General features: G+C 41.6%; 2 protein-coding genes across 2 annotated transcripts in view; both read left to right on the top strand.

The window, feature by feature from the left end:
* Window positions 1-25,129, top strand: part of LOC310865923 (post-GPI attachment to proteins factor 2-like) — a gene marked incomplete at its 3' end in the record, with an annotated part of 295,033 nt that overhangs the window by 58,929 nt on the left and 210,975 nt on the right.
* Window positions 1-25,129, top strand: part of LOC310865208 (H(+)/Cl(-) exchange transporter 4-like) — a gene marked incomplete at both ends in the record, with an annotated part of 34,957 nt that overhangs the window by 2,235 nt on the left and 7,593 nt on the right. The window contains 8 exons of the mRNA XM_083774232.1: window positions 388-468; window positions 12,848-12,984; window positions 13,075-13,194; window positions 13,827-14,115; window positions 15,253-15,439; window positions 17,064-17,329; window positions 21,557-21,771; window positions 23,554-23,726. Coding sequence (XP_083630358.1) covers window positions 388-468; window positions 12,848-12,984; window positions 13,075-13,194; window positions 13,827-14,115; window positions 15,253-15,439; window positions 17,064-17,329; window positions 21,557-21,771; window positions 23,554-23,726 — 1,468 coding nt within the window. The remainder of the gene's footprint in view (window positions 1-387; window positions 469-12,847; window positions 12,985-13,074; window positions 13,195-13,826; window positions 14,116-15,252; window positions 15,440-17,063; window positions 17,330-21,556; window positions 21,772-23,553; window positions 23,727-25,129) is intronic.

The raw sequence follows: 25,129 nt of genomic DNA, 5'->3' as shown, positions 1-25,129 counted from the left end.
GTGTATGTGTCTCTGACCAGGTCCAATCATTAAGGGTGTATGTGTCTCTGACCAGGTCCAATCATTAAGGGTGCATGTTTCTCTGACCAGGTCCAATCATTAAGGGTGTATGTGTCTCTGACCAGGTCCAATCATTAAGGGTGCATGTTTCTCTGACCAGGTCCAATCATTAAGGGTGCATGTTTCTCTGACCAGGTCCAATCATTAAGGGTGTATGTTTCTCTGACCAGGTCCAATCATTAAGGGTGCATGTTTCTCTGACCAGGTCCAATCATTAAGGGTGTATGTGTCTCTGACCAGGTCCAATCATTAAGGGTGCATGTTTCTCTGACCAGGTCCAATCAGAAGCAGCCAAAACGTTAAACCGCTGTATGCGTCTCTGAACAGGTCCTATCAGCAGCAGCGGCCGCTGGGGTGTCGGTGGCGTTCGGAGCTCCTATTGGAGGAGTTCTCTTCAGTCTGGAAGAGGTGGGTTCAAATTAAAACAGTTTGACTGCCCTAAATTATCCCAGTCATTCTTCTCATTTGCCGGAAATTGAACTTTGAAGACCCATTGCATATTATTTCATAATGTGACAATATCATCTCAAATGAAAGAGGAATCTTTCCTCTTTACTCAGATTTTTTCTTTATGTTTGTAGCATGTTGCGTTCTTTAGATACAGGCAGTTTTATACAGCTCGGTTTCACCCTAAACAGGCCTCTCTGAAAATGCTTTGGTATTTCGTTTAATTTGTTTGCAGCACACTTCTATTATGCCCATAACATATTCTATATTATAGTGACAGAGACATACCATATATCAAATGAAAGCTGTAACGCTCTACTTTCACCAGGAACAGAGATAGAATCTCTATCATCTTTAGTTTTCAAGATGTGGCCATTTGAATGAGTCTATCACTTTTCAGTCTACCACTGTTCAGACTCTCGTTTTTGACCAGTCACATTTATATACCCATATCATATTCTTCTAATGATGTGAACATCTCACGGAATATACCAATTGAACGAGGAGCATTTCCTCTTTATCCAGAAAAAAAAATTATGTTTCTAGCATGTTGCATTCTGTAGATAGAGGCAGTTTTATACCTTGCTCAGTTTCACCCCAAACATGCCTCTGTAAAAATGATTTTGGAGTCATTTTCTTTTTTTTGAAGAACACTTCTATTTTGCCCATAACGTATTTTCTATCATAGTGACAGAGACATACCATATATCAAATGAAAGCTATAATCATCTACTTTTACCAGGAAAAGAGATAGAATCTCTATCATCTTTAGTTTTCAAGATGTGGCCATTTGAATGAGTCTATCACTTTTCAGTCTACCACTGTTCAGACTCTCGTTTTTGACCAGTCACATTTATATACCCATATCATATTTTTCTAATGATGTGAACATCTCACGGAATATACCAATTGAACGAGGAGCATTTCCTCTTTATCCAGAAAAAAAAATTATGTTTCTAGCATGTTGCATTCTGTAGATAGAGGCAGTTTTATACCTTGCTCAGTTTCACCCCAAACATGCCTCTGTAAAAATGATTTTGGAGTCATTTTCTTTTTTTTGAAGAACACTTCTATTTTGCCCATAACGTATTTTCTATCATAGTGACAGAGACATACCATATATCAAATGAAAGCTGTAACGCTCTACTTTCACCAGGAACAGAGATAGAATCTCTATCATCTTTAGTTTTCAAGATGTGGCCATTTGAATGAGTCTATCACTTTTCAGTCTACCACTGTTCAGACTCTCGTTTTTGACCAGTCACATTTATATACCCATATCATATTTTTCTAATGATGTGAACATCTCACGGAATATACCAATTGAACGAGGAGCATTTCCTCTTTATCCAGAAAAAAAAATTATGTTTCTAGCATGTTGCATTCTGTAGATAGAGGCAGTTTTATACCTTGCTCAGTTTCACCCCAAACATGCCTCTGTAAAAATGATTTTGGAGTCATTTTCTTTTTTTTGAAGAACACTTCTATTTTGCCCATAACGTATTTTCTATCATAGTGACAGAGACATACCATATATCAAATGAAAGCTGTAACGCTCTACTTTCACCAGGAACAGAGATAGAATCTCTATCATCTTTAGTTTTCAAGATGTGGCCATTTGAATGAGTCTATCACTTTTCAGTCTACCACTGTTCAGACTCTCGTTTTTGACCAGTCACATTTATATACCCATATCATATTTTTCTAATGATGTGAACATCTCACGGAATATACCAATTGAACGAGGAGCATTTCCTCTTTATCCAGAAAAATAAATTATGTTTCTAGCATGTTGCATTCTGTAGATAGAGGCAGTTTTATACCTTGCTCAGTTTCACCCCAAACATGCCTCTGTAAAAATGATTTTGGAGTCATTTTCTTTTTTTTGAAGAACACTTCTATTTTGCCCATAACGTATTTTCTATCATAGTGACAGAGACATACCATATATCAAATGAAAGCTGTAACGCTCTACTTTCACCAGGAACAGAGATAGAATCTCTATCATCTTTAGTTTTCAAGATGTGGCCATTTGAATGAGTCTATCACTTTTCAGTCTACCACTGTTCAGACTCTCGTTTTTGACCAGTCACATTTATATACCCATATCATATTTTTCTAATGATGTGAACATCTCACGGAATATACCAATTGAACGAGGAGCATTTCCTCTTTATCCAGAAAAAAAATTTATGTTTCTAGCATGTTGCATTCTGTAGATAGAGGCAGTTTTATACCTTGCTCAGTTTCACCCCAAACATGCCTCTGTAAAAATGATTTTGGAGTCATTTTCTTTTTTTTGAAGAACACTTCTATTTTGCCCATAACGTATTTTCTATCATAGTGACAGAGACATACCATATATCAAATGAAAGCTGTAACGCTCTACTTTCACCAGGAACAGAGATAGAATCTCTATCATCTTTAGTTTTCAAGATGTGGCCATTTGAATGAGTCTATCACTTTTCAGTCTACCACTGTTCAGACTCTCGTTTTTGACCAGTCACATTTATATACCCATATCATATTTTTCAAATGATGTGAACATCTCACGGAATATACCAATGGAACGAGGAGCATTTCCTCTTTATCCAGAAAAAAAAATTATGTTTCTAGCATGTTGCATTCTGTAGATAGAGGCAGTTTTATACCTTGCTCAGTTTCACCCCAAACATGCCTCTGTAAAAATGATTTTGGAGTCATTTTCTTTTTTTTGAAGAACACTTCTATTTTGCCCATAACGTATTTTCTATCATAGTGACAGAGACATACCATATATCAAATGAAAGCTGTAACGCTCTACTTTCACCAGGAACAGAGATAGAATCTCTATCATCTTTAGTTTTCAAGATGTGGCCATTTGAATGAGTCTATCACTTTTCAGTCTACCACTGTTCAGACTCTCGTTTTTGACCAGTCACATTTATATACCCATATCATATTTTTCTAATGATGTGAACATCTCACGGAATATACCAATTGAACGAGGAGCATTTCCTCTTTATCCAGAAAAAAAAATTATGTTTCTAGCATGTTGCATTCTGTAGATAGAGGCAGTTTTATACCTTGCTCAGTTTCACCCCAAACATGCCTCTGTAAAAATGATTTTGGAGTCATTTTCTTTTTTTTGAAGAACACTTCTATTTTGCCCATAACGTATTTTCTATCATAGTGACAGAGACATACCATATATCAAATGAAAGCTGTAACGCTCTACTTTCACCAGGAACAGAGATAGAATCTCTATCATCTTTAGTTTTCAAGATGTGGCCATTTGAATGAGTCTATCACTTTTCAGTCTACCACTGTTCAGACTCTCGTTTTTGACCAGTCACATTTATATACCCATATCATATTTTTCTAATGATGTGAACATCTCACGGAATATACCAATTGAACGAGGAGCATTTCCTCTTTATCCAGAAAAATAAATTATGTTTCTAGCATGTTGCATTCTGTAGATAGAGGCAGTTTTATACCTTGCTCAGTTTCACCCCAAACATGCCTCTGTAAAAATGATTTTGGAGTCATTTTCTTTTTTTTGAAGAACACTTCTATTTTGCCCATAACGTATTTTCTATCATAGTGACAGAGACATACCATATATCAAATGAAAGCTGTAACGCTCTACTTTCACCAGGAACAGAGATAGAATCTCTATCATCTTTAGTTTTCAAGATGTGGCCATTTGAATGAGTCTATCACTTTTCAGTCTACCACTGTTCAGACTCTCGTTTTTGACCAGTCACATTTATATACCCATATCATATTTTTCTAATGATGTGAACATCTCACGGAATATACCAATTGAACGAGGAGCATTTCCTCTTTATCCAGAAAAAAAATTTATGTTTCTAGCATGTTGCATTCTGTAGATAGAGGCAGTTTTATACCTTGCTCAGTTTCACCCCAAACATGCCTCTGTAAAAATGATTTTGGAGTCATTTTCTTTTTTTTGAAGAACACTTCTATTTTGCCCATAACGTATTTTCTATCATAGTGACAGAGACATACCATATATCAAATGAAAGCTGTAACGCTCTACTTTCACCAGGAACAGAGATAGAATCTCTATCATCTTTAGTTTTCAAGATGTGGCCATTTGAATGAGTCTATCACTTTTCAGTCTACCACTGTTCAGACTCTCGTTTTTGACCAGTCACATTTATATACCCATATCATATTTTTCTAATGATGTGAACATCTCACGGAATATACCAATGGAACGAGGAGCATTTCCTCTTTATCCAGAAAAAAAAATTATGTTTCTAGCATGTTGCATTCTGTAGATAGAGGCAGTTTTATACCTTGCTCAGTTTCACCCCAAACATGCCTCTGTAAAAATGATTTTGGAGTCATTTTCTTTTTTTTGAAGAACACTTCTATTTTGCCCATAACGTATTTTCTATCATAGTGACAGAGACATACCATATATCAAATGAAAGCTGTAACGCTCTACTTTCACCAGGAACAGAGATAGAATCTCTATCATCTTTAGTTTTCAAGATGTGGCCATTTGAATGAGTCTATCACTTTTCAGTCTACCACTGTTCAGACTCTCGTTTTTGACCAGTCACATTTATATACCCATATCATATTTTTCTAATGATGTGAACATCTCACGGAATATACCAATTGAACGAGGAGCATTTCCTCTTTATCCAGAAAAAAAAATTATGTTTCTAGCATGTTGCATTCTGTAGATAGAGGCAGTTTTATACCTTGCTCAGTTTCACCCCAAACATGCCTCTGTAAAAATGATTTTGGAGTCATTTTCTTTTTTTTTGAAGAACACTTCTATTTTGCCCATAACGTATTTTCTATCATAGTGACAGAGACATACCATATATCAAATGAAAGCTGTAACGCTCTACTTTCACCAGGAACAGAGATAGAATCTCTATCATCTTTAGTTTTCAAGATGTGGCCATTTGAATGAGTCTATCACTTTTCAGTCTACCACTGTTCAGACTCTCGTTTTTGACCAGTCACATTTATATACCCATATCATATTTTTCTAATGATGTGAACATCTCACGGAATATACCAATTGAACGAGGAGCATTTCCTCTTTATCCAGAAAAAAAAATTATGTTTCTAGCATGTTGCATTCTGTAGATAGAGGCAGTTTTATACCTTGCTCAGTTTCACCCCAAACATGCCTCTGTAAAAATGATTTTGGAGTCATTTTCTTTTTTTTGAAGAACACTTCTATTTTGCCCATAACGTATTTTCTATCATAGTGACAGAGACATACCATATATCAAATGAAAGCTGTAACGCTCTACTTTCACCAGGAACAGAGATAGAATCTCTATCATCTTTAGTTTTCAAGATGTGGCCATTTGAATGAGTCTATCACTTTTCAGTCTACCACTGTTCAGACTCTCGTTTTTGACCAGTCACATTTATATACCCATATCATATTTTTCTAATGATGTGAACATCTCACGGAATATACCAATTGAACGAGGAGCATTTCCTCTTTATCCAGAAAAAAAAATTATGTTTCTAGCATGTTGCATTCTGTAGATAGAGGCAGTTTTATACCTTGCTCAGTTTCACCCCAAACATGCCTCTGTAAAAATGATTTTGGAGTCATTTTCTTTTTTTTGAAGAACACTTCTATTTTGCCCATAACGTATTTTCTATCATAGTGACAGAGACATACCATATATCAAATGAAAGCTGTAACGCTCTACTTTCACCAGGAACAGAGATAGAATCTCTATCATCTTTAGTTTTCAAGATGTGGCCATTTGAATGAGTCTATCACTTTTCAGTCTACCACTGTTCAGACTCTCGTTTTTGACCAGTCACATTTATATACCCATATCATATTTTTCAAATGATGTGAACATCTCACGGAATATACCAATGGAACGAGGAGCATTTCCTCTTTATCCAGAAAAAGAAATTATGTTTCTAGCATGTTGCATTCTGTAGATAGAGGCAGTTTTATACCTTGCTCAGTTTCACCCCAAACATGCCTCTGTAAAAATGATTTTGGAGTAATTTTCTTTTTTTTGAAGAACACTTCTATTTTGCCCATAACGTATTTTCTATCATAGTGACAGAGACATACCATATATCAAATGAAAGCTGTAACGCTCTACTTTCACCAGGAACAGAGATAGAATCTCTATCATCTTTAGTTTTCAAGATGTGGCCATTTGAATGAGTCTATCACTTTTCAGTCTACCACTGTTCAGACTCTCGTTTTTGACCAGTCACATTTATATACCCATATCATATTTTTCTAATGATGTGAACATCTCACGGAATATACCAATGGAACGAGGAGCATTTCCTCTTTATCCAGAAAAAAAAATTATGTTTCTAGCATGTTGCATTCTGTAGATAGAGGCAGTTTTATACCTTGCTCAGTTTCACCCCAAACATGCCTCTGTAAAAATTATTTTGGAGTCATTTTCTTTTTTTTTAAGAACACTTCTATTTTGCCCATAACGTATTTTCTATCATAGTGACAGAGACATACCATATATCAAATGAAAGCTGTAACGCTCTACTTTCACCAGGAACAGAGATAGAATCTCTATCATCTTTAGTTTTCAAGATGTGGCCATTTGAATGAGTCTATCACTTTTCAGTCTACCACTGTTCAGACTCTCGTTTTTGACCAGTCACATTTATATACCCATATCATATTTTTCTAATGATGTGAACATCTCACGGAATATACCAATTGAACGAGGAGCATTTCCTCTTTATCCAGAAAAAAAAATTATGTTTCTAGCATGTTGCATTCTGTAGATAGAGGCAGTTTTATACCTTGCTCAGTTTCACCCCAAACATGCCTCTGTAAAAATGATTTTGGAGTCATTTTCTTTTTTTTGAAGAACACTTCTATTTTGCCCATAACGTATTTTCTATCATAGTGACAGAGACATACCATATATCAAATGAAAGCTGTAACGCTCTACTTTCACCAGGAACAGAGATAGAATCTCTATCATCTTTAGTTTTCAAGATGTGGCCATTTGAATGAGTCTATCACTTTTCAGTCTACCACTGTTCAGACTCTCGTTTTTGACCAGTCACATTTATATACCCATATCATATTTTTCTAATGATGTGAACATCTCACGGAATATACCAATTGAACGAGGAGCATTTCCTCTTTATCCAGAAAAAAAAATTATGTTTCTAGCATGTTGCATTCTGTAGATAGAGGCAGTTTTATACCTTGCTCAGTTTCACCCCAAACATGCCTCTGTAAAAATGATTTTGGAGTCATTTTCTTTTTTTTGAAGAACACTTCTATTTTGCCCATAACGTATTTTCTATCATAGTGACAGAGACATACCATATATCAAATGAAAGCTGTAACGCTCTACTTTCACCAGGAACAGAGATAGAATCTCTATCATCTTTAGTTTTCAAGATGTGGCCATTTGAATGAGTCTATCACTTTTCAGTCTACCACTGTTCAGACTCTCGTTTTTGACCAGTCACATTTATATACCCATATCATATTTTTCAAATGATGTGAACATCTCACGGAATATACCAATGGAACGAGGAGCATTTCCTCTTTATCCAGAAAAAAAAATTATGTTTCTAGCATGTTGCATTCTGTAGATAGAGGCAGTTTTATACCTTGCTCAGTTTCACCCCAAACATGCCTCTGTAAAAATGATTTTGGAGTAATTTTCTTTTTTTTGAAGAACACTTCTATTTTGCCCATAACGTATTTTCTATCATAGTGACAGAGACATACCATATATCAAATGAAAGCTGTAACGCTCTACTTTCACCAGGAACAGAGATAGAATCTCTATCATCTTTAGTTTTCAAGATGTGGCCATTTGAATGAGTCTATCACTTTTCAGTCTACCACTGTTCAGACTCTCGTTTTTGACCAGTCACATTTATATACCCATATCATATTTTTCTAATGATGTGAACATCTCACGGAATATACCAATGGAACGAGGAGCATTTCCTCTTTATCCAGAAAAAAAAAATTATGTTTCTAGCATGTTGCATTCTGTAGATAGAGGCAGTTTTATACCTTGCTCAGTTTCACCCCAAACATGCCTCTGTAAAAATTATTTTGGAGTCATTTTCTTTTTTTTTGAAGAACACTTCTATTTTGCCCATAACGTATTTTCTATCATAGTGACAGAGACATACCATATATCAAATGAAAGCTGTAACGCTCTACTTTCACCAGGAACAGAGATAGAATCTCTATCATCTTTAGTTTTCAAGATGTGGCCATTTGAATGAGTCTATCACTTTTCAGTCTACCACTGTTCAGACTCTCGTTTTTGACCAGTCACATTTATATACCCATATCATATTCTTCTAATGATGTGAACATCTCACGGAATATACCAATTGAACGAGGAGCATTTCCTCTTTATCCATAAAAAAATTTATGTTTCTAGCATGTTGCATTCTGTAGATAGAGGCAGTTTTATACCTTGCTCAGTTTCACCCCAAACATGCCTCTGTAAAAATTATTTTGGAGTCATTTTCTTTTTTTTGAAGAACACTTCTATTTTGCCCATAACGTATTTTCTATCATAGTGACAGAGACATACCATATATCAAATGAAAGCTATAATCATCTACTTTTACCAGGAAAAGAGATAGAATCTCTATCATCTTTTATACAGCTCGTTTCACCCTAAACAGGCCTCTAGGAAAATGCTTTGGTAGTTATCTTCATTTGTTTGTACACAGCACACTTCTATTATGCCCATAACATATTCTCTATTATAGTGACAGAGACATACCATATATAACGCTCTACTTTCACCAGGAACAGACATACAATTTCTATTTCTATTTCATAGAAATACAATATATGCATTTACAATAGGCCTACATGTACTTAGATAAAATGCAATACTGTTGTGACATCTGGTGGAGCTGTTGCCCCCGAGTACAGATAAGCGGTCTACACATGCCTACATGTATTTTGAATAAATAAGTAAAATAAATAATGTGCTGATGTATCCACACAGAAAACATTTAGGCAAACATAACGAACATGTAGTCCCATGAACAACCACTAGATGGCAATGATGCTCTTATGCTGGCAATTCTGATGAATGAAGTCACATGTGATGTGTAAAAGCTTTAGAAATACAGCAAAACAAATGTATTTTCTCTTACCCTTGCCTTTGGCTTTTCCAGGCCTTGCTGGACTGGATCTGGGGGGTGAGGGTTGAGGCTGGCTGATCTCAGCACCTAGAAACATCAAATAAATAGATATATTTATTTATATGATGTGCAAAAAAAATACATTTACACAGTACGCCAACTTGAATGTAACAAGTCTCACCAATTACAACAGGCCTAATGTATTTAGAATAATACAAGTAAATAATACAAGTAAAATAAATAATCTTACCTCCAGACACAACACCTGCACCAGCGTCGTCCAAAATGCAAAAATATGATTTATTGACGTATAATCACACACACACACACACACACACACACACACACACACGCTTTATTGACATATAATCGTTCAACATGCGTGTATAGAAACATACTCATTCAATGATTAGCTTTATCACACACACACACACACTCGCGTTCTCTCTGTGTGGCGGTGGCGAGCGACACGACTTTACGATGATCCTCGTTCCACTGCGTCGTGGTTCCCTCGCTCGAGCAGTTAAACGGTGAGCGATCTACCCATTATCAAAATTCCACACTCACTCCAGAGGGTCACTATAGTTCCACATTCACTCCAGAGGGCCACTATAGTTCCACGCTCACTCCAGAGGGCCACTATAGTTCCACACTCACTCCAGAGGACCACTATAGTTCCACACTAATAATAATAATAATAATACATTTTATTTATATGGCGCCTTTCAGGTCACTCAAGGTCGCCTAACAAAACAGAAAATACAAAACAATAAAGCAAGTTTAAAAATACAGCAAGTTTAAAAAACACACAAAAGGCCTGCAGCAGACTTCTACTCAAGGTGGGAGTAGGCTTGTCTGAAAAGGTGAGTTTTGAGGTGGGATTTGAAGGTGGGGAGTGAGTCCATGTTTCGGATGTCGGGGGGAAGGCTGTTCCAGAGGCGAGGGGCAGAGCGGCTGAAAGCTCTACCCCCCATGGTGGACAAACGAGCTGGGGGAACAGTGAGGTTGGTGGAGGAGGCAGACCTGAGTGACCGGGTGGGAGTGTTGACAGGTAAGGGGGGGAGAGGTTATGGATGGCATTGAATGTGTTGAGGAGGATCTTGTAGTCTATGCGGTATTTGATGGGTAGCCAGTGGAGTTGGTGAAGAACGGGGGTGATGTGGGAGATGGCAGGGGTTTTGGTGATGATGCGGGCTGCAGCGTTCTGGACCAGTTGGATTTTATGGAGGAGTTTGTGGGGGAGACCGAAGAGAAGGGAGTTGCAGTAATCGAGGCGGGAGATGACCAGAGAAAGGACTAGGATGACTCCAGAGGGCCACTATAGTTCCACACTCACTCCAGAGGGCCACTATAGCGTGCACACTCACTCCAGAGGGCCACTATAGTTCCACACTCACTCCAGAGGGCCACTATAGTTCCACGCTCACTCCAGAGGGCCACTATAGTTCCACGCTCACTCCAGAGGGCCACTATAGTTCCACACTCACTCCAGAGGACCACTATAGTTCCACGCTCACTCCAGAGGGCCACTATAGTTCCACACTCACTCCAGAGGGCCACTATAGTTCCACGCTCACTCCAGAGGGCCACTATAGTTCCACACTCACTCCAGGGGGCCACTATAGTTCCACACTCACTCCAGAGGGCCACTATAGTTCCACGCTCACTCCAGAGGGCCACTATAGTTCCACACTCACTCCAGGGGGCCACTATAGTTCCACACTCACTCCAGAGGGCCACTATAGTTCCACACTCACTCCAGAGGGCCACTATAGTTCCACGCTCACTCCAGAGGACCACTATAGTTCCACACTCACTCCAGAGGGCCACTATAGTTCCACACTCACTCCAGAGGGCCACTATAGTTCCACGCTCACTCCAGAGGACCACTATAGTTCCACACTCACTCCAGAGGGCCACTATAGTTCCACGCTCACTCCAGAGGACCACTATAGTTCCACACTCACTCCAGAGGGCCACTATAGTTCCACACTCACTCCAGAGGGCCACTATAGTTCCACGCTCACTCCAGAGGACCACTATAGTTCCACACTCACTCCAGAGGGCCACTATAGTTCCACACTCACTCCAGAGGACCACTATAGTTCCACACTCACTCCAGAGGGCCACTATAGTTCCACACTCACTCCAGAGGGCCACTATAGTTCCACACTCACTCCAGAGGGCCACTATAGTTCCACACTCACTCCAGAGGGCCACTATAGTTCCACGCTCACTCCAGAGGACCACTATAGTTCCACACTCACTCCAGAGGGCCACTATAGTTCCACACTCACTCCAGAGGGCCACTATAGTTCCACACTCACTCCAGAGGGCCACTATAGTTCCACACTCACTCCACACTCACTGTAAATATAGAAAGAGTCTATCAAATAACATTTCTTGGAGTACTACTAGACCACAAATTCAGCTGGAAACCCCATATTTCATATGTACGAGCTAAGATGGCAAGAAGTGTCTATACTGGGGAAATCAAAACTAATTCTAAATCAAGGGGCATTGTACATTCCGTATTATTCCAGGTTTTACCATATCTTAATTATTGTGTGGAGATCTGGGGTAATACCTATAAAAGTAACTTAAAACATTGGTCATATTACAAAAGAGAGCAATAAGGATTGTGAAAAATGTCACATCACGGCCACTATAGTTCCACGCTCACTCCAGAGGGCCACTATAGTTCCACACTCACTCCGGAGGGCCACATTGCATATTACTTTCATAGCAAAAATAGCAGATCTACAAGCTTGTAGATCAGCTATTTTTGGAATCCTGAAAAGTTACATTTTAATTTAATTTCAAATGCCTTCAAGTATAGTTACTCTATGAACTAAATATACATACATCGGACATAAAAAAGGTCAATAACAATTTTATACTATTCATTAAGCTACTAATTTAGACTGAAGTAATTAAACTCCGATATTAACCTGAGGGCCACACAGAGCATATCAACAGTGGGACTACTTACTTAGTAGTTGTCCATCCTCTTAACAGTTTTTGGCCACATTTTCACGGATCTAAACCACAAATTATTTCTGCGTATGCTGCAAAGGTAATAAAACAATCTCGCCAGTGTAGAATATTTGATTAAAATGTGGGTAAAGCGTTTCATGGAGTCAAACTGTGAAGATGAATATCCTTAAATAAAGATCATTATTAAACCCTGTCTTTTCCTCCTCAGGTGAGCTACTACTTCCCTCTGAAGACGTTGTGGCGGTCCTTCTTCGCCGCCCTGGTGGCGGCGTTCACCCTGCGCTCCATCAACCCGTTCGGGAACAGCCGTCTGGTGCTGTTCTACGTGGAGTACCACACGCCCTGGTAAGAATAATAACGGTTCCATTTGTACCCTCTCAGAGTTAAATTAACATTGACTTTACATGGTTACATGGTTCTGTCCAATATAAACAGGTACATGGCAGAGCTGGTTCCGTTCATCCTGCTGGGCGTGTTCGGCGGGCTGTGGGGGACCCTCTTCATCCGCGCCAACATCGCCTGGTGCCGACGGCGCAAGACCACCCAGCTGGGCAGGTAGGAACCTCTAAGACCGCCTCTAAGACCACCTCTAAGACCACCTCTAAACCCACCTCTAAGACCACCTCTAAGACCACCTCTAAGACCACCCAGCTGGGCAGGTAGGAACCTCTAAGACCGCCTCTAAGACCACCTCTAAGACCACCCAGCTGGGCAGGTAGGAACCTCTAAGACCACCTCTAAGACCACCTCTAAGACCACCTCTAAGACCGCCTCTAAGACCACCTCTAAGACCACCTCTAAACCCACCTCTAAGACCACCTCTAAGACCACCTCTAAGACCACCCAGCTGGGCAGGTAACCACCGTTAACCTGTTCAAAACAGGAACCCCTTTTGGTGTTCCAAGCATTATGTTATACTTTAACTGTTGAAAAATAGCAGATCTACAAGCTATTTTTGAAAAGTCGTGAAACTGTGCCTCAAATCTTTGTTATATGTATTTGGTCCGCAACCACCAGGTACCCGGTTCTGGAGGTGGTTCTGGAGGTGACACTAAACCCTGTTCCCTCCACCAGGTACCTGGTTCTGGAGGTGGTTCTGGAGGTACACTAAACCCTGTTCCCTCCCCCAGGTACCCGGTTCTGGAGGTGGTTCTGGAGGTGACACTAAACCCTGTTCCCTCCCCCAGGTACCCGGTTCTGGAGGTGATGGCGGTGACTTGCATCACGGCCCTGGTGGCGTTCCCTAACCCGTACACGCGGCGCAGCACGTCGGAGCTGATCTCGGAGCTGTTCAACGACTGCGGCGCCCTGGAGTCCTCGCAGCTGTGCGACTACGTCAACAACCCCAACATGTCGCGGCCCGTGGACGACATCCCCGACAGGCCCGCGGGCCCCGGGGTCTACAGCGCCCTCTGGCAGCTGGCGCTGGCGCTGGTCTTCAAGATCGTCATCACCATCTTCACGTTCGGCATGAAGGTATATTAATAATAATAATATTATTATATTATTATTATTATTATTATTCACGTTCGGCATGAATGTGTATTAATAATAATTATAATTATATTATTATTATTATTATTATTCACGTTCGGCATGAAGGTATACCGTCTCTTAAACCCAATTTAGGCCTCAGAATTAGACCTCAAAATTAAAAACAAATATTCTAAATCCTCTTCACTATTTTTGAAAGTTCATAGCGCGCCACTCGGTGGCGTGCTATGAGCTTGTAGATCTGCTATTTTTCAATAGCTAAATAATAACATAATATTTAAAACACCAAAAGGGGTTCCTGCGGTTAAATTAGGGTTAAATAACTAAGCCGATTAAAAAAAAAAGACTTCTAAACTGTTTCTACAGCTCCATCTCAATGAATTAGAATATTTTGTAAAAGTTAATTTTCATCTGTAATATAATTCAAAAAGTGAAACTTCCATTCCATTATTCTCAACTCATAAAGTGAAGTATTTAAAACATTTTTTTGTTTTAATCTTGATGAGCTACAGAGTACAGCTCATGAAAATAAAATCATCATCATTCATCTCAATGAATTAGAATATTTTACGAGACCACTAAAAAAATGATCTTTTTAAAACGAGAAATGTCGACCATTTGAAAAGTATATTAATGTATGCAGTTACTACTTGGTCTGGGCTACTTTTGAACACATTATTTCACACATTTTCACACCCCCCTTTTCCCCTCACTGTATATGTATCTTTTCCCTTTTTGCTTCCTTTATGATGAATTCCTGTTCTGTTCTTTAACTATATAGAAGTGTCTTATTTGTACGTCTCTAAATGTTTTGATGAATTGAACATGGTGGACCCTGTTGTAAACAAGTGTAATGTTTAATTGGGTCGTCCACTCACAGTTAACAGTCTTTGTATTGAGTTTGTGCTTGAAATGTACTGTAATTCTGCAAACTGTTAATAAATATTTCAATCAATCAATCAATGGGGCGTGGCATGGAGGTGATCAGCCTGTGGCACTGTTGAGGTGTTCTGGAAGCCCAGGTCTGCTTTGATAACAGAGCCGTAAATTAATTTAAATTGTTCAGTCTCATGTCTCACATGTCTCCCCCTCCCCCATGTGCCCCTCCCCCTCCCCCAGATCCCGTCGGGCCTGTTCATCCCCAGCATGGCGGTGGGCGCCATCGCCGGGCGCATGGTGGGCATCGCCGTGGAGCAGATGGCGTTCCACCACCACGACTGGATCATCTTCAAGAACTGGTGCCGCCCGGGAGCCGACTGCGTCACCCCTGGACTCTATGCCATGGTGGGCGCCGCCGCCTGTCTGGGTGAGTGTTGTATAGACTCTAAGAAACGCAGTACATGCGATGCAATATCTACAGTAGCTCATCTCACTTTGAAACACCTGGAAAGTAAGGTGGCATACGCCAGATTACTTTTTATCGATTTCAGCTCGGCTTTTAACACTACACATCCAGACATTCTGTTGCGTAAATTAGCTCAGTTAAATGTGAACCCCTTTATAATTAAATGGTATTTTTCTTTTCTCTCTAGTAGACCACAGAGGGTGAGATTTAACTCGGTGTTCTCAGAGGAGACACTGAGTAGTACAGGGGTGCCTCAAGGAACAGTCAGTTCCTCTTTTCTGTTTACCTTGTATACGGACGACTGTGTCAGCTCACATCCAAATCAATTTGTTATCAAGTTCTCCGATGACACTGTGATACTGAGTCTGCTCAAGAGTGATAATAACATCCTCAGCCATACAGAGGGAGTAGACAAGTTTATAGAGTGGTGTGATCTACACCATCTGAAAATAAATGTAAACAAAACAGAGGAGGTCATAGTGGACCCCAGGTCCATAGGAGACCACAGTATGATTAGTGTCCATGACCATAACATCAAACAGGTCCCCTCATATAAATATCTGGGAGTACAGATCGATGAGGACCTGAGCTGGCACACGCATGTTACAACACTGTGTTCTAAGATACACCAACGTCTACACTTTATCAGAAGACTTAGGCTTTTTGGAGTCAGTAGAAATATCATGTTGACCTTTTACAGAGCTAGTATAGAGTCAATCCTAAGATACGGTATGTCCAGCTGGTTTGGCAATCTAACTGTGAGTGAAGTACAAATCTCAAATAAGTAGGCTAGCAAATATGTCTGGGAAGATCATGGGCATGTCCACCCCTCCCCCCGCCCCCCCATCACTCCCCAGGCCATCTTTGAACAAGCAGTGGTGAGACAGGCTCTGAATATTGTATCTGACCCCTTGCATGTACTGTACCGAGAGTACGAGCTGATGCCATCCGGTAGGAGGTATAGAACTCCACGGTATATGTATAATAGATTTAAACACTCTTTTGTTCCCCTGTCAATCAAAATGCTCAATCAGAGATTGCCGAATGCACTTTACTGACTCAGAGATTCAGGGATTGCCAAAAGCACTTTATTGACTAGTTGCACTTAATCAAGGGAATGTGTGCAATATCTCTGTTTTGTGTATGTGGGAGTTTCATGGTGTTTTTCATTTTCGTATGTGAACGTGTCTGTTATTTGTATGCAGCTGTGACTCTGTCTGTGACTCTGTATGTGACTCTGTATGTGAACGTGTCTGTTATTTGTATGCAGCTGTGACTCTGTCTGTGACTCTGTCTGTGACTCTGTCTGTGACTCTGTATGTGACTCTGTATGTGAACGTGTCTGTTATTTGTATGCAGCTGTGACTCTGTCTGTGACTCTGTCTGTGACTCTGTCTGTGACTCTGTATGTGACTCTGTATGTGAACGTGTCTGTTATTTGTATGCAGCTGTGACTCTGTCTCCAAGACACATTTCTCCCAAGAGAGACAAATAAAGACAACCTTGAACCTTGAACTCACTATGCCAGGGGTCCTCAACTAGAAATGCTGATTGTCACCATGTTGTTTTAACCTCCCGCCACCAGGGGGCGTGACGCGCATGACGGTGTCCCTGGTGGTGATCATGTTCGAGCTGACCGGCGGGCTGGAGTACATCGTGCCGCTGATGGCGGCCGCCGTCACCAGTAAGTGGGTGGCCGACGCCTTCGGGAAGGAAGGGATCTACGAGTCCCACATCACGCTGAACGGATACCCCTACCTGGACGTACGCGACGAGTTCTCCCACCGCACGCTGGCCACCGACGTCATGAGGCCGCGGCGCAGCGAGCCGCCGCTCGCCGTGCTCACGCAGGTGAGAGAGAGGGAGACGGTTGGTTTTGTTGTCGCAGGAAAATTAACCCATTCTGACCTGAGATCAGATTCTAAAAATGTTCTTCTACATCCTGACAGTTTTCTGAAAAAGCTATGTTTCTATGTCAGTCGTTCTTCGATTTTTCCAAAAATAGCAGACCTACAAGCTCGTAGCGCGCCACTCGGTGGTGCGCTATGAGCTTGTAGATCTGCTATTTTTCAATAGCTAAAGCATAGCGTAATGCTAACACCCAAAATGGGTTAAATGATTTTTAGTTTGACGCTTTTTGTCTCTCGAATGTATAGTTTTCGTTTAGTTTTTAGTCACATTTTAGTCGACCCGGAATGTCTTTTTTTTTTTTTTTTAAGATATTTTTTTGCGGCTTACGCCTTTATTGATTTTTTAAGGGACAGACAGTAGGCTGACAGGAAACGGGAGAGAGATGGGGGGATGACATGCAGTAAAGGCCGTGTCGGGTCCGGGAGTCGAACCCGCGGCACACTGCGACTGGATCACCAGTCCGTTGCCCAGACCGTTACGCTACGGCCTGGGCCAACCCGGAATGTCTTGGTGTTAGTCTAGTTTTAGTCGACTAAATGTCATAAGATTTCAGTCGACTAAATCTATGGTTGTTTTAGGCGACTAAAATGTATTTTGGCGGGCCTTGATGCCGTCGTAATGGCTGATTTTACACTCAAAAAATGTGTTTAATAACTGTCCTCCTGTAGGACAGCGCCACCTAGAGGGTTAGGCTCTTCATCTGGTCAAACTCAAGATGTCAGTGATCCACCCACTTAAATAGACATTTGATTGATTGATTGAAATATTTGTAGTTTGTAGAATTACAGTACATTTCAAGTACAAACTCAATACAAAGACTGTGTTCTGTGAGTGGACGACCCAATTAAGCATTACACTTGTTTACAACAGGGTCCACATTGTTCAATTCATCAGATTTTACAGAGGCCAGTTTCGAATTGCAGCCATCCGTAGGTGCCCTTTGAGAGCGGTTTTGAAGGAGTCAAGGGATTCACATGTCTTAATGACTGTTGGTAGGGCGTTCCACATTTTGGTGGCATAGGAGCGAAAATAATTTAGTCCCTTGTTTGTGCCGAATCTCCCTCTGGTGTTGTGGGTGTGGACTTCGTTTACATTAAGGAAGTATTTAGACAGGTACATGGGTATCCTAGTGGTGTATCGAATCTTGTGGACCAGACCCATTGCAAGATGCTGTACTCACGTTAGTAGTCAGTGGGTGGAACCAACACAACATGGTCATTAGATCAATTAATGAAATATCATTACATACAGTACAAATACACATTTCTCAAATCCACAACAGTGGAATAAGCAAAAGGACATTGTGAAGTTGCCCGAGGGCCAAGTCTCCAAAAACGTCAGCGATGCTTTTTGTGGATTTTATTTCTCCCAACTTTAGCTCCGGTGCAGATATTGATGAAAGAATATCAAACTGCAAAAACAATACTGGCCAAAAGTACAAAATGAAGAACTCAAAAATACCTAATGCAAAACTTAGGACAAAGGAAAAATAACCAAACTGCACTAGGCTATGCCCCTGGACTGGGCCCTAGCAGCTCTCTCACTGGGCTGTCAGCATGATGCCTGCCCGAGCATCACTGACTAGCTCTGCCTGCAGTCTCCCCTTTATAGGGGAGGATCCTACCACCCACAGAGAAGCAATTAACCATAAACAGTTTACCTTAATCTGTGTGTGTGTGTGTGTGTGTGTGTGTGTGTGTGTGTGTGTGTGTGTGTGTGTGTGTGTGTGTGTGTGTGTGTGTGTGTGTGTGTGTGTGTGTGTGTGTGTGTGTGTGTGTGTGTGTGTGTGTGTGTGTGTGTGTGTGTGTTAGGGCATTAATGACTTGAGATTTTTCCCAGTCGACTTGTCAGACAGTAAAGTTGAGGTCGTATCGATTTATCGTTTCTGGCGGCGGGGGGGGGGGGGGGGGGGGGGGTGGCGGGGGGGGATTTAACAGGGGCGGGTGGAGGTGCCGCGCGCTCAAATACGGAGCATGTCATATGACACAGTCACAGTGCATGTATGATGTATCATCTATATCAGAGGTTCCCAAACACCGGTGCCGGTCTGCGGGACACGTGGCACTGGTACGCAAGAGGGGAATTCTACGTTTTGCGTCGTTTAAAAATGTCCAATCTTTGGTATCTTTAGCAGCAGCAGCTGTAGGCTATTTTGTGACGATCGCGTTAATGAAACCAAACACTACACGCAGTTCCGGTACAGGATTATTATTTCATGTGAATCATGTCAAAATGAAAAGATGATCCAGGTAAAGTAGTGGTATTGGCACACAGCGCAGCAGCAGCGCAGCACAGCGGCCCGAGAACACAATAAGAGATATAACATTATTATTCTCCTCCTCCTCCTCCTCCTCCACAACTCGATAACGTTCTCATGTTAGTTTGTTACTCATTTTCTGAGCCATGCAAATAAACAACAACCAGCACTGACCGGAGACGGAGAGGTTCATGTGCCCTGCGCGTAAAGCTTAGCCAGAAACAGACAGTCATTGCGTCAGCATGAATGTAGCCTCGGGAACCCAGACGTTATATTTCCAGCACGGAGGTGAGGGGGATATCGTTTGGGGGTAACGTTTGCGTGCTTCTATCTGTTACTTCTCTGACACAGCGCAGTTCAAACAGACTTCAGCCAGTCTCAATAGTGGGACACCGCGCGCTGAGAGCCACATAGCCTACACAGCTGCATTTGGTTTTTAATTAAGGGCGCGTTCTGAATGCAATGCATAATAGGCGAGTGCACTCCAGTGCATATGCAAAGTGAATGAATGACTTCTGTCCGTGACAATAATCAATGCTACAGTTTGAATTCTGTACACACGCACACATAGAGCAAACAATATGATAAATATGAAAGTAAGCCAATCAGGTTTTGCATTCCGTGTCCCACACACACAATCTCATGAAAAAAGGGGGAAAAAAAAGAAAATAAAGCTCAACTTTCGACTCGCGCTGCTGCGAGTCGACTCGTGATAATTTATCGATAAATCGATAAAAAAAGGATGAATGCCCTAGTGTGTGTGTGTGTGTGTGTGTGTGTGTGTGTGAGTGATGCGGATCCTGAAAAGGTTTCCTCTCAGCCGCCCCCTCCCCGAGGCTCTGAGTCAATCTACCGCTGCGGAATGGATCGAGGGGCAATTGTGTTACGTACGTGACATAATTCAGCCCCAGCTCAGCTCCAGTACAACCCGGGTGCGCCACAAACGTGTGAGTAGGAACAAACTTTCCTTCTTGTGGCAGCACAGACGATCGAAAGCGATTCAGATCATTCTAAATGACAGCGAGTACCCCGACCCGCCTCCCTGCCCCAGTGACGTCACGATGGTTAAAAACCACTATGAAAATAAATGTCGCAGCCAGACAATGATCAGTGATCCACTCCCATTACCACCGTGGGAAAATAGCCTACAACCAGTACGGCCCGCTGCCTTTCCCATCACCTCCCACTTTACACCTGATGAAGTAGGGTCTGTTTTGCACAGCCTACCAAATGACAGGGCTAGTGGCATAGATGGGGTAACCTATGAAAGTCTTAAGACTGCACAGTCATGTGAGAAATTAACATCCATCTTTAATGTCTGCCTGGACAATAAGAGAGTGCCCGAATCCTGGAAAGGAGCCATGATTCACCGTATCCCAAAAAAAAGACAATGTACCTGATGATCCATCTACATGGAGAGACATTTCCCTCCTCCCCACCATCTATAAAGTGTTCATGAAATGTATCCTGTCTCGTGTGCTTCCCTGGCTGACAGACAATGGCATCTTGTCACCTAAGCAGAAAGCATACATAAATAGACAGGGGATGAATGAACATGTTTTCTGTCTTAAAACTGGGATCGATGATTTTAAACATGAATCCTGTCAATTATACTCTGTATTCCTGGATTTCCTTGATGCTTTTGGTTCTCTGACCCATAATGTAATGATTAATGCCTTAGAATCAATACATCTACCTGGGGTATTTATTGACATTATTAGGGATGTGTATGAAACATCATTCATACAAGTCATCTGTGGGAAACAGCTGACAGACCAAAACCTCTCCAAGTAGGCATTACAACAGGCTGCCCATGGAGTGCCATTAACTTTGTTCTTGCCATCAATGGGTGGATTAAGTGGTTGTGTGACTGTGCCCCACCCAATGTGCTGTCCCCAAACCCCATCCAGGGTTATGAGGACGACGTACAGTTAGCCTCTCGGGAAGAGAGTGTTATTAAAAACATGCTCGCTAGAACAGATAGATTTCTGGACTGGTCCGGTCTAGAGGCAAAACACACTAAGTGTGCTGTTCTCTACCAGAGGCCTAGTGGTGGCAACCGCTGGTATAAGTCTAAGGCTGACAAAACCCCTGAGTTCACCATCAACTCACAGCCCATACGTGTGTATGACCTACATGAGTCATACAACTACCTAGGGCATAGGTTTAATATTGCAGGGGAATGGAAAGAACAGGTTGAGTACATTACATCTGAGTTTACAGCTAGGCTGAACCTGATTGACACTTCACCACTACCACTGCTGATGAAGTTGGAGGCTATCAGGCAGGTTGCCCTGACTAGAGTACAACACCTCTTCTCCAACGTTCATCTGGCATGTAAAACACTTAGTGATCTAAATGACAGTGTAGTTCACTCTGTGAGGAAGTGGTTCGGGCTCAACACCCACACCACCAGAGACATTATTTTCCAGTCCAAACAGGACGTTGGGTTTGGCGTGCCGAACGTGGAGTGGATATATAACGCCACAAGGCTGGCTCACTTGATAAACATGCTAAACAGTGATGACACGACTGTCAGGGAACTTTCTAGATCTTCTCTGTTTCTAGATATGAAACGGCGTAAAGTGCCGTCCTGGCAGCAGAGGGCGAGCCAAGTTTCCTGGGGCCCAACCTTAAAATGGACTCACATGCTACTGGGTTTGGGGTGTCGTCAGATTGGCCTGACCTCAATGACCTCTGTGTGAGAACTGGAGTATCTCTGTGCTGGGTTCGACCTGACTCTCAATCTGTAGCAGTTTCTGAGGACATTATTACCAGCTGTTCGATCTCAGTAAGGAGTACTGTATACTGTAATTGATACGGAACACCATGTATCACCAGTCAATGCACGGAGGTACCTTATAATGCTACAACAGCAAAAACAACAACAACACTGGACTGGTTTAAAACTACAGGGGAAGCTAGCTTGCCTTCCCGATGCAGACCACACCGTATCTCATACAATATTCAAGAATTATGCAGTCGATGAGGACATAGTCACCTTTACAGTCAAAGCCAGATTACAGGTCCTTCCAACCAGACTCAATCTCTCTCTGTGGTACCCTAACACGTTTCCTCCTCATTGTCTGCACCATGACCACACTCCAGTTACAGAAACACTGTCACATATTCTTAATGGCTGCTATGTATATAAGGGGATGTACATTGCTCGGCACGACAGAATTGTTGACCTATTAGCTAAGGACATAAGTTCATATGTTTCATCATCTGCCAAAATGTATAAGTGTCTCAACTGCCGTGTTCATGCACAATAATGAAAATGATGCTTTTTCAGATGTCACAGCTAATACACCAGATATTGTTGTTGTTGATGAGGACAGTAGAGAAGTGACCATTTTGGAAGTGGCATGTACATTTGACCACAGTATGGAAGAGGCATTCCTTACCAAGGTACCAGCGTATTAAGGATGCTATTATGCAGCTTGGCTACAGATGTAAACTACTTGTGTTCATATTTGGAAGCCTCCACAAATCAGTCGTGAGGGGCCTGCAGATTGCAGGCATGCCCAAGCCGAGAGCTAAGGCATCGGCAAAATTCTGTTCAGTGTCTGCAATATTTGGCAGTCGCCATATATGGAGAAGGCGATGCTTTCTGTACCCGTGATCTGTATCTGAAGCACTTGTTATAGAGTTTTCTCAAGTTTGCGCATCCACTACTGTTTGTGTTCAAGAAGTTTCTTGTAAAATGTGTGTGTGTGTGTGTGTGTGTGTGTGTGTGTGTGTGTGTGTGTGTGTGTGTGTGTGTGTGTGTGTGTGTGTGTGTGTGTGTGTGTGTGTGTGTGTGTGTGTGTGTGTGTGTGTGTGTGTGTGTGTGTGTGTGTGTGTGTGTGTGTGTGTGTGTGTGTGTGTGTGTGTGTGTGTGTGTGCGCGCACGCACGCGCCTCAGGGAGCAGATCCTGCGTGTGAAGGGGGAGGAGGAGGGAATTCCTCTCCTGCTCGTGGGGAACAAGTCGGACCTGGAGGATCGGCGGCAGGTGTCGGCCGACGAGGTGACGAGCCGAGCCGCCGAATGGGCCGTCCAGTACGTGGAGACGTCGGCCAAGACGCGGAGGCGCGCCTGTAGCGGCTCCTATCCGGCAGAAATTTACAACGCTCCAAACTGCTGTCTCAAAAGGGTTTTATTTCCCAAAGTTGACACCGTGAAAACTGTAACACAAAACATACAAATATTCTTTTAAGCACCATGAAATATGCATTTTGAATGTCCTTGTTGTAACTTGGTCAATCATGACTTCCGGATTTATGGTAAACAAACACAATGAAACTTAAACAAACATCAACGGAACGACAACACTTTACAAACAAAGAAACCAACATGTAACGTACCGTGTGCGCCTTCTGCCAATTATTTTAGGAGCTACTCTCGATTCTCTTATATTTATATTTACGGCCACTCTTTGTGGCGTGAGCAGAGATCCTCTCCCCCTGCTACTTAGCTTGAACTGCCTGAGCCAGCTCAGAACGGTGCCATTAATACAGGCTCTTCCTGCACGCCCTCAACACGTCATAATTGACCAGGCACCACACACGGCATGTAAATACAATGTACCCCAGAAATGTACCTCTAATGTTCACATTAGCAATACAAAATAGAATAGAAAATAGATAGAAAATAGTAAAATACAAAATACCCATTGCTGGGACAGTTACAGCGCCCTTTCATATTTACATGTCTATTTCAGCTCTGACACTTATTTCAGACATGCTCTAGTATGTGAAGAGTCTGCCTGTGCTATTAACTTTTTTTTTTTTAAATAAGCTTTTCTCCATTGGTGAAAAGCTGGAGTTTGCGCGATGGCAGCAGGCTCTCAGTCAAATCTGGTCACATATTATATTATAATTATATAATGTATACCATATATTATGATATACATAATGCATATTATGCCAATCACTGTGTTGAGTCAAACTATTTCACCTTTCTATGTTGCCGTATACAGTTCAGCGCTACAATGGCACTGCTTTAAGCACAATCTGTACTTCATAATATATGTATAAAACAGTGGTTCCCAAACTTATTCATGTCCTCAAATTGACACAATTATTTCCCGTGGACCCCCATTTGAAAAGATATGCCAGGGACCCCCATAAGAGAAGATTATTTAAAAGATATGCCAGAGACCCCCATAAGAGATTTTATTCGCAACCCGTTTAATGTCAAGGACCCCCAGTTTGACATGCATTAGTCTACGGACCCCCGTTTAATGGGGTTTCTCTCCCTGGGACCCCCAATTTATATTGTAAAATCAATGTTAATTTAACTCTGAGAGTGTACAAATTTGATGATGTGTCGAGTTGCTTTGCACAATTAGAGAGTACCATTTAGTTCCATGTGTTACACTCTCAGAGTTACAGACCCATAAGGGTTCCATTTGGTTCCTAACTATCATTTAGCTGGGGACCCCCTGGAACTCCCCCAAGGACCCCTGGGGGTCCCCGGACCCCACTTTGGGAACCACAGA

This window comes from Protomyctophum parallelum (assembly GCF_964188405.1).
Source record: "Protomyctophum parallelum genome assembly, chromosome: 10".
Taxonomy (NCBI): domain Eukaryota; kingdom Metazoa; phylum Chordata; class Actinopteri; order Myctophiformes; family Myctophidae; genus Protomyctophum; species Protomyctophum parallelum.
This window is presented reverse-complemented; position numbering and strand designations above follow the sequence as displayed.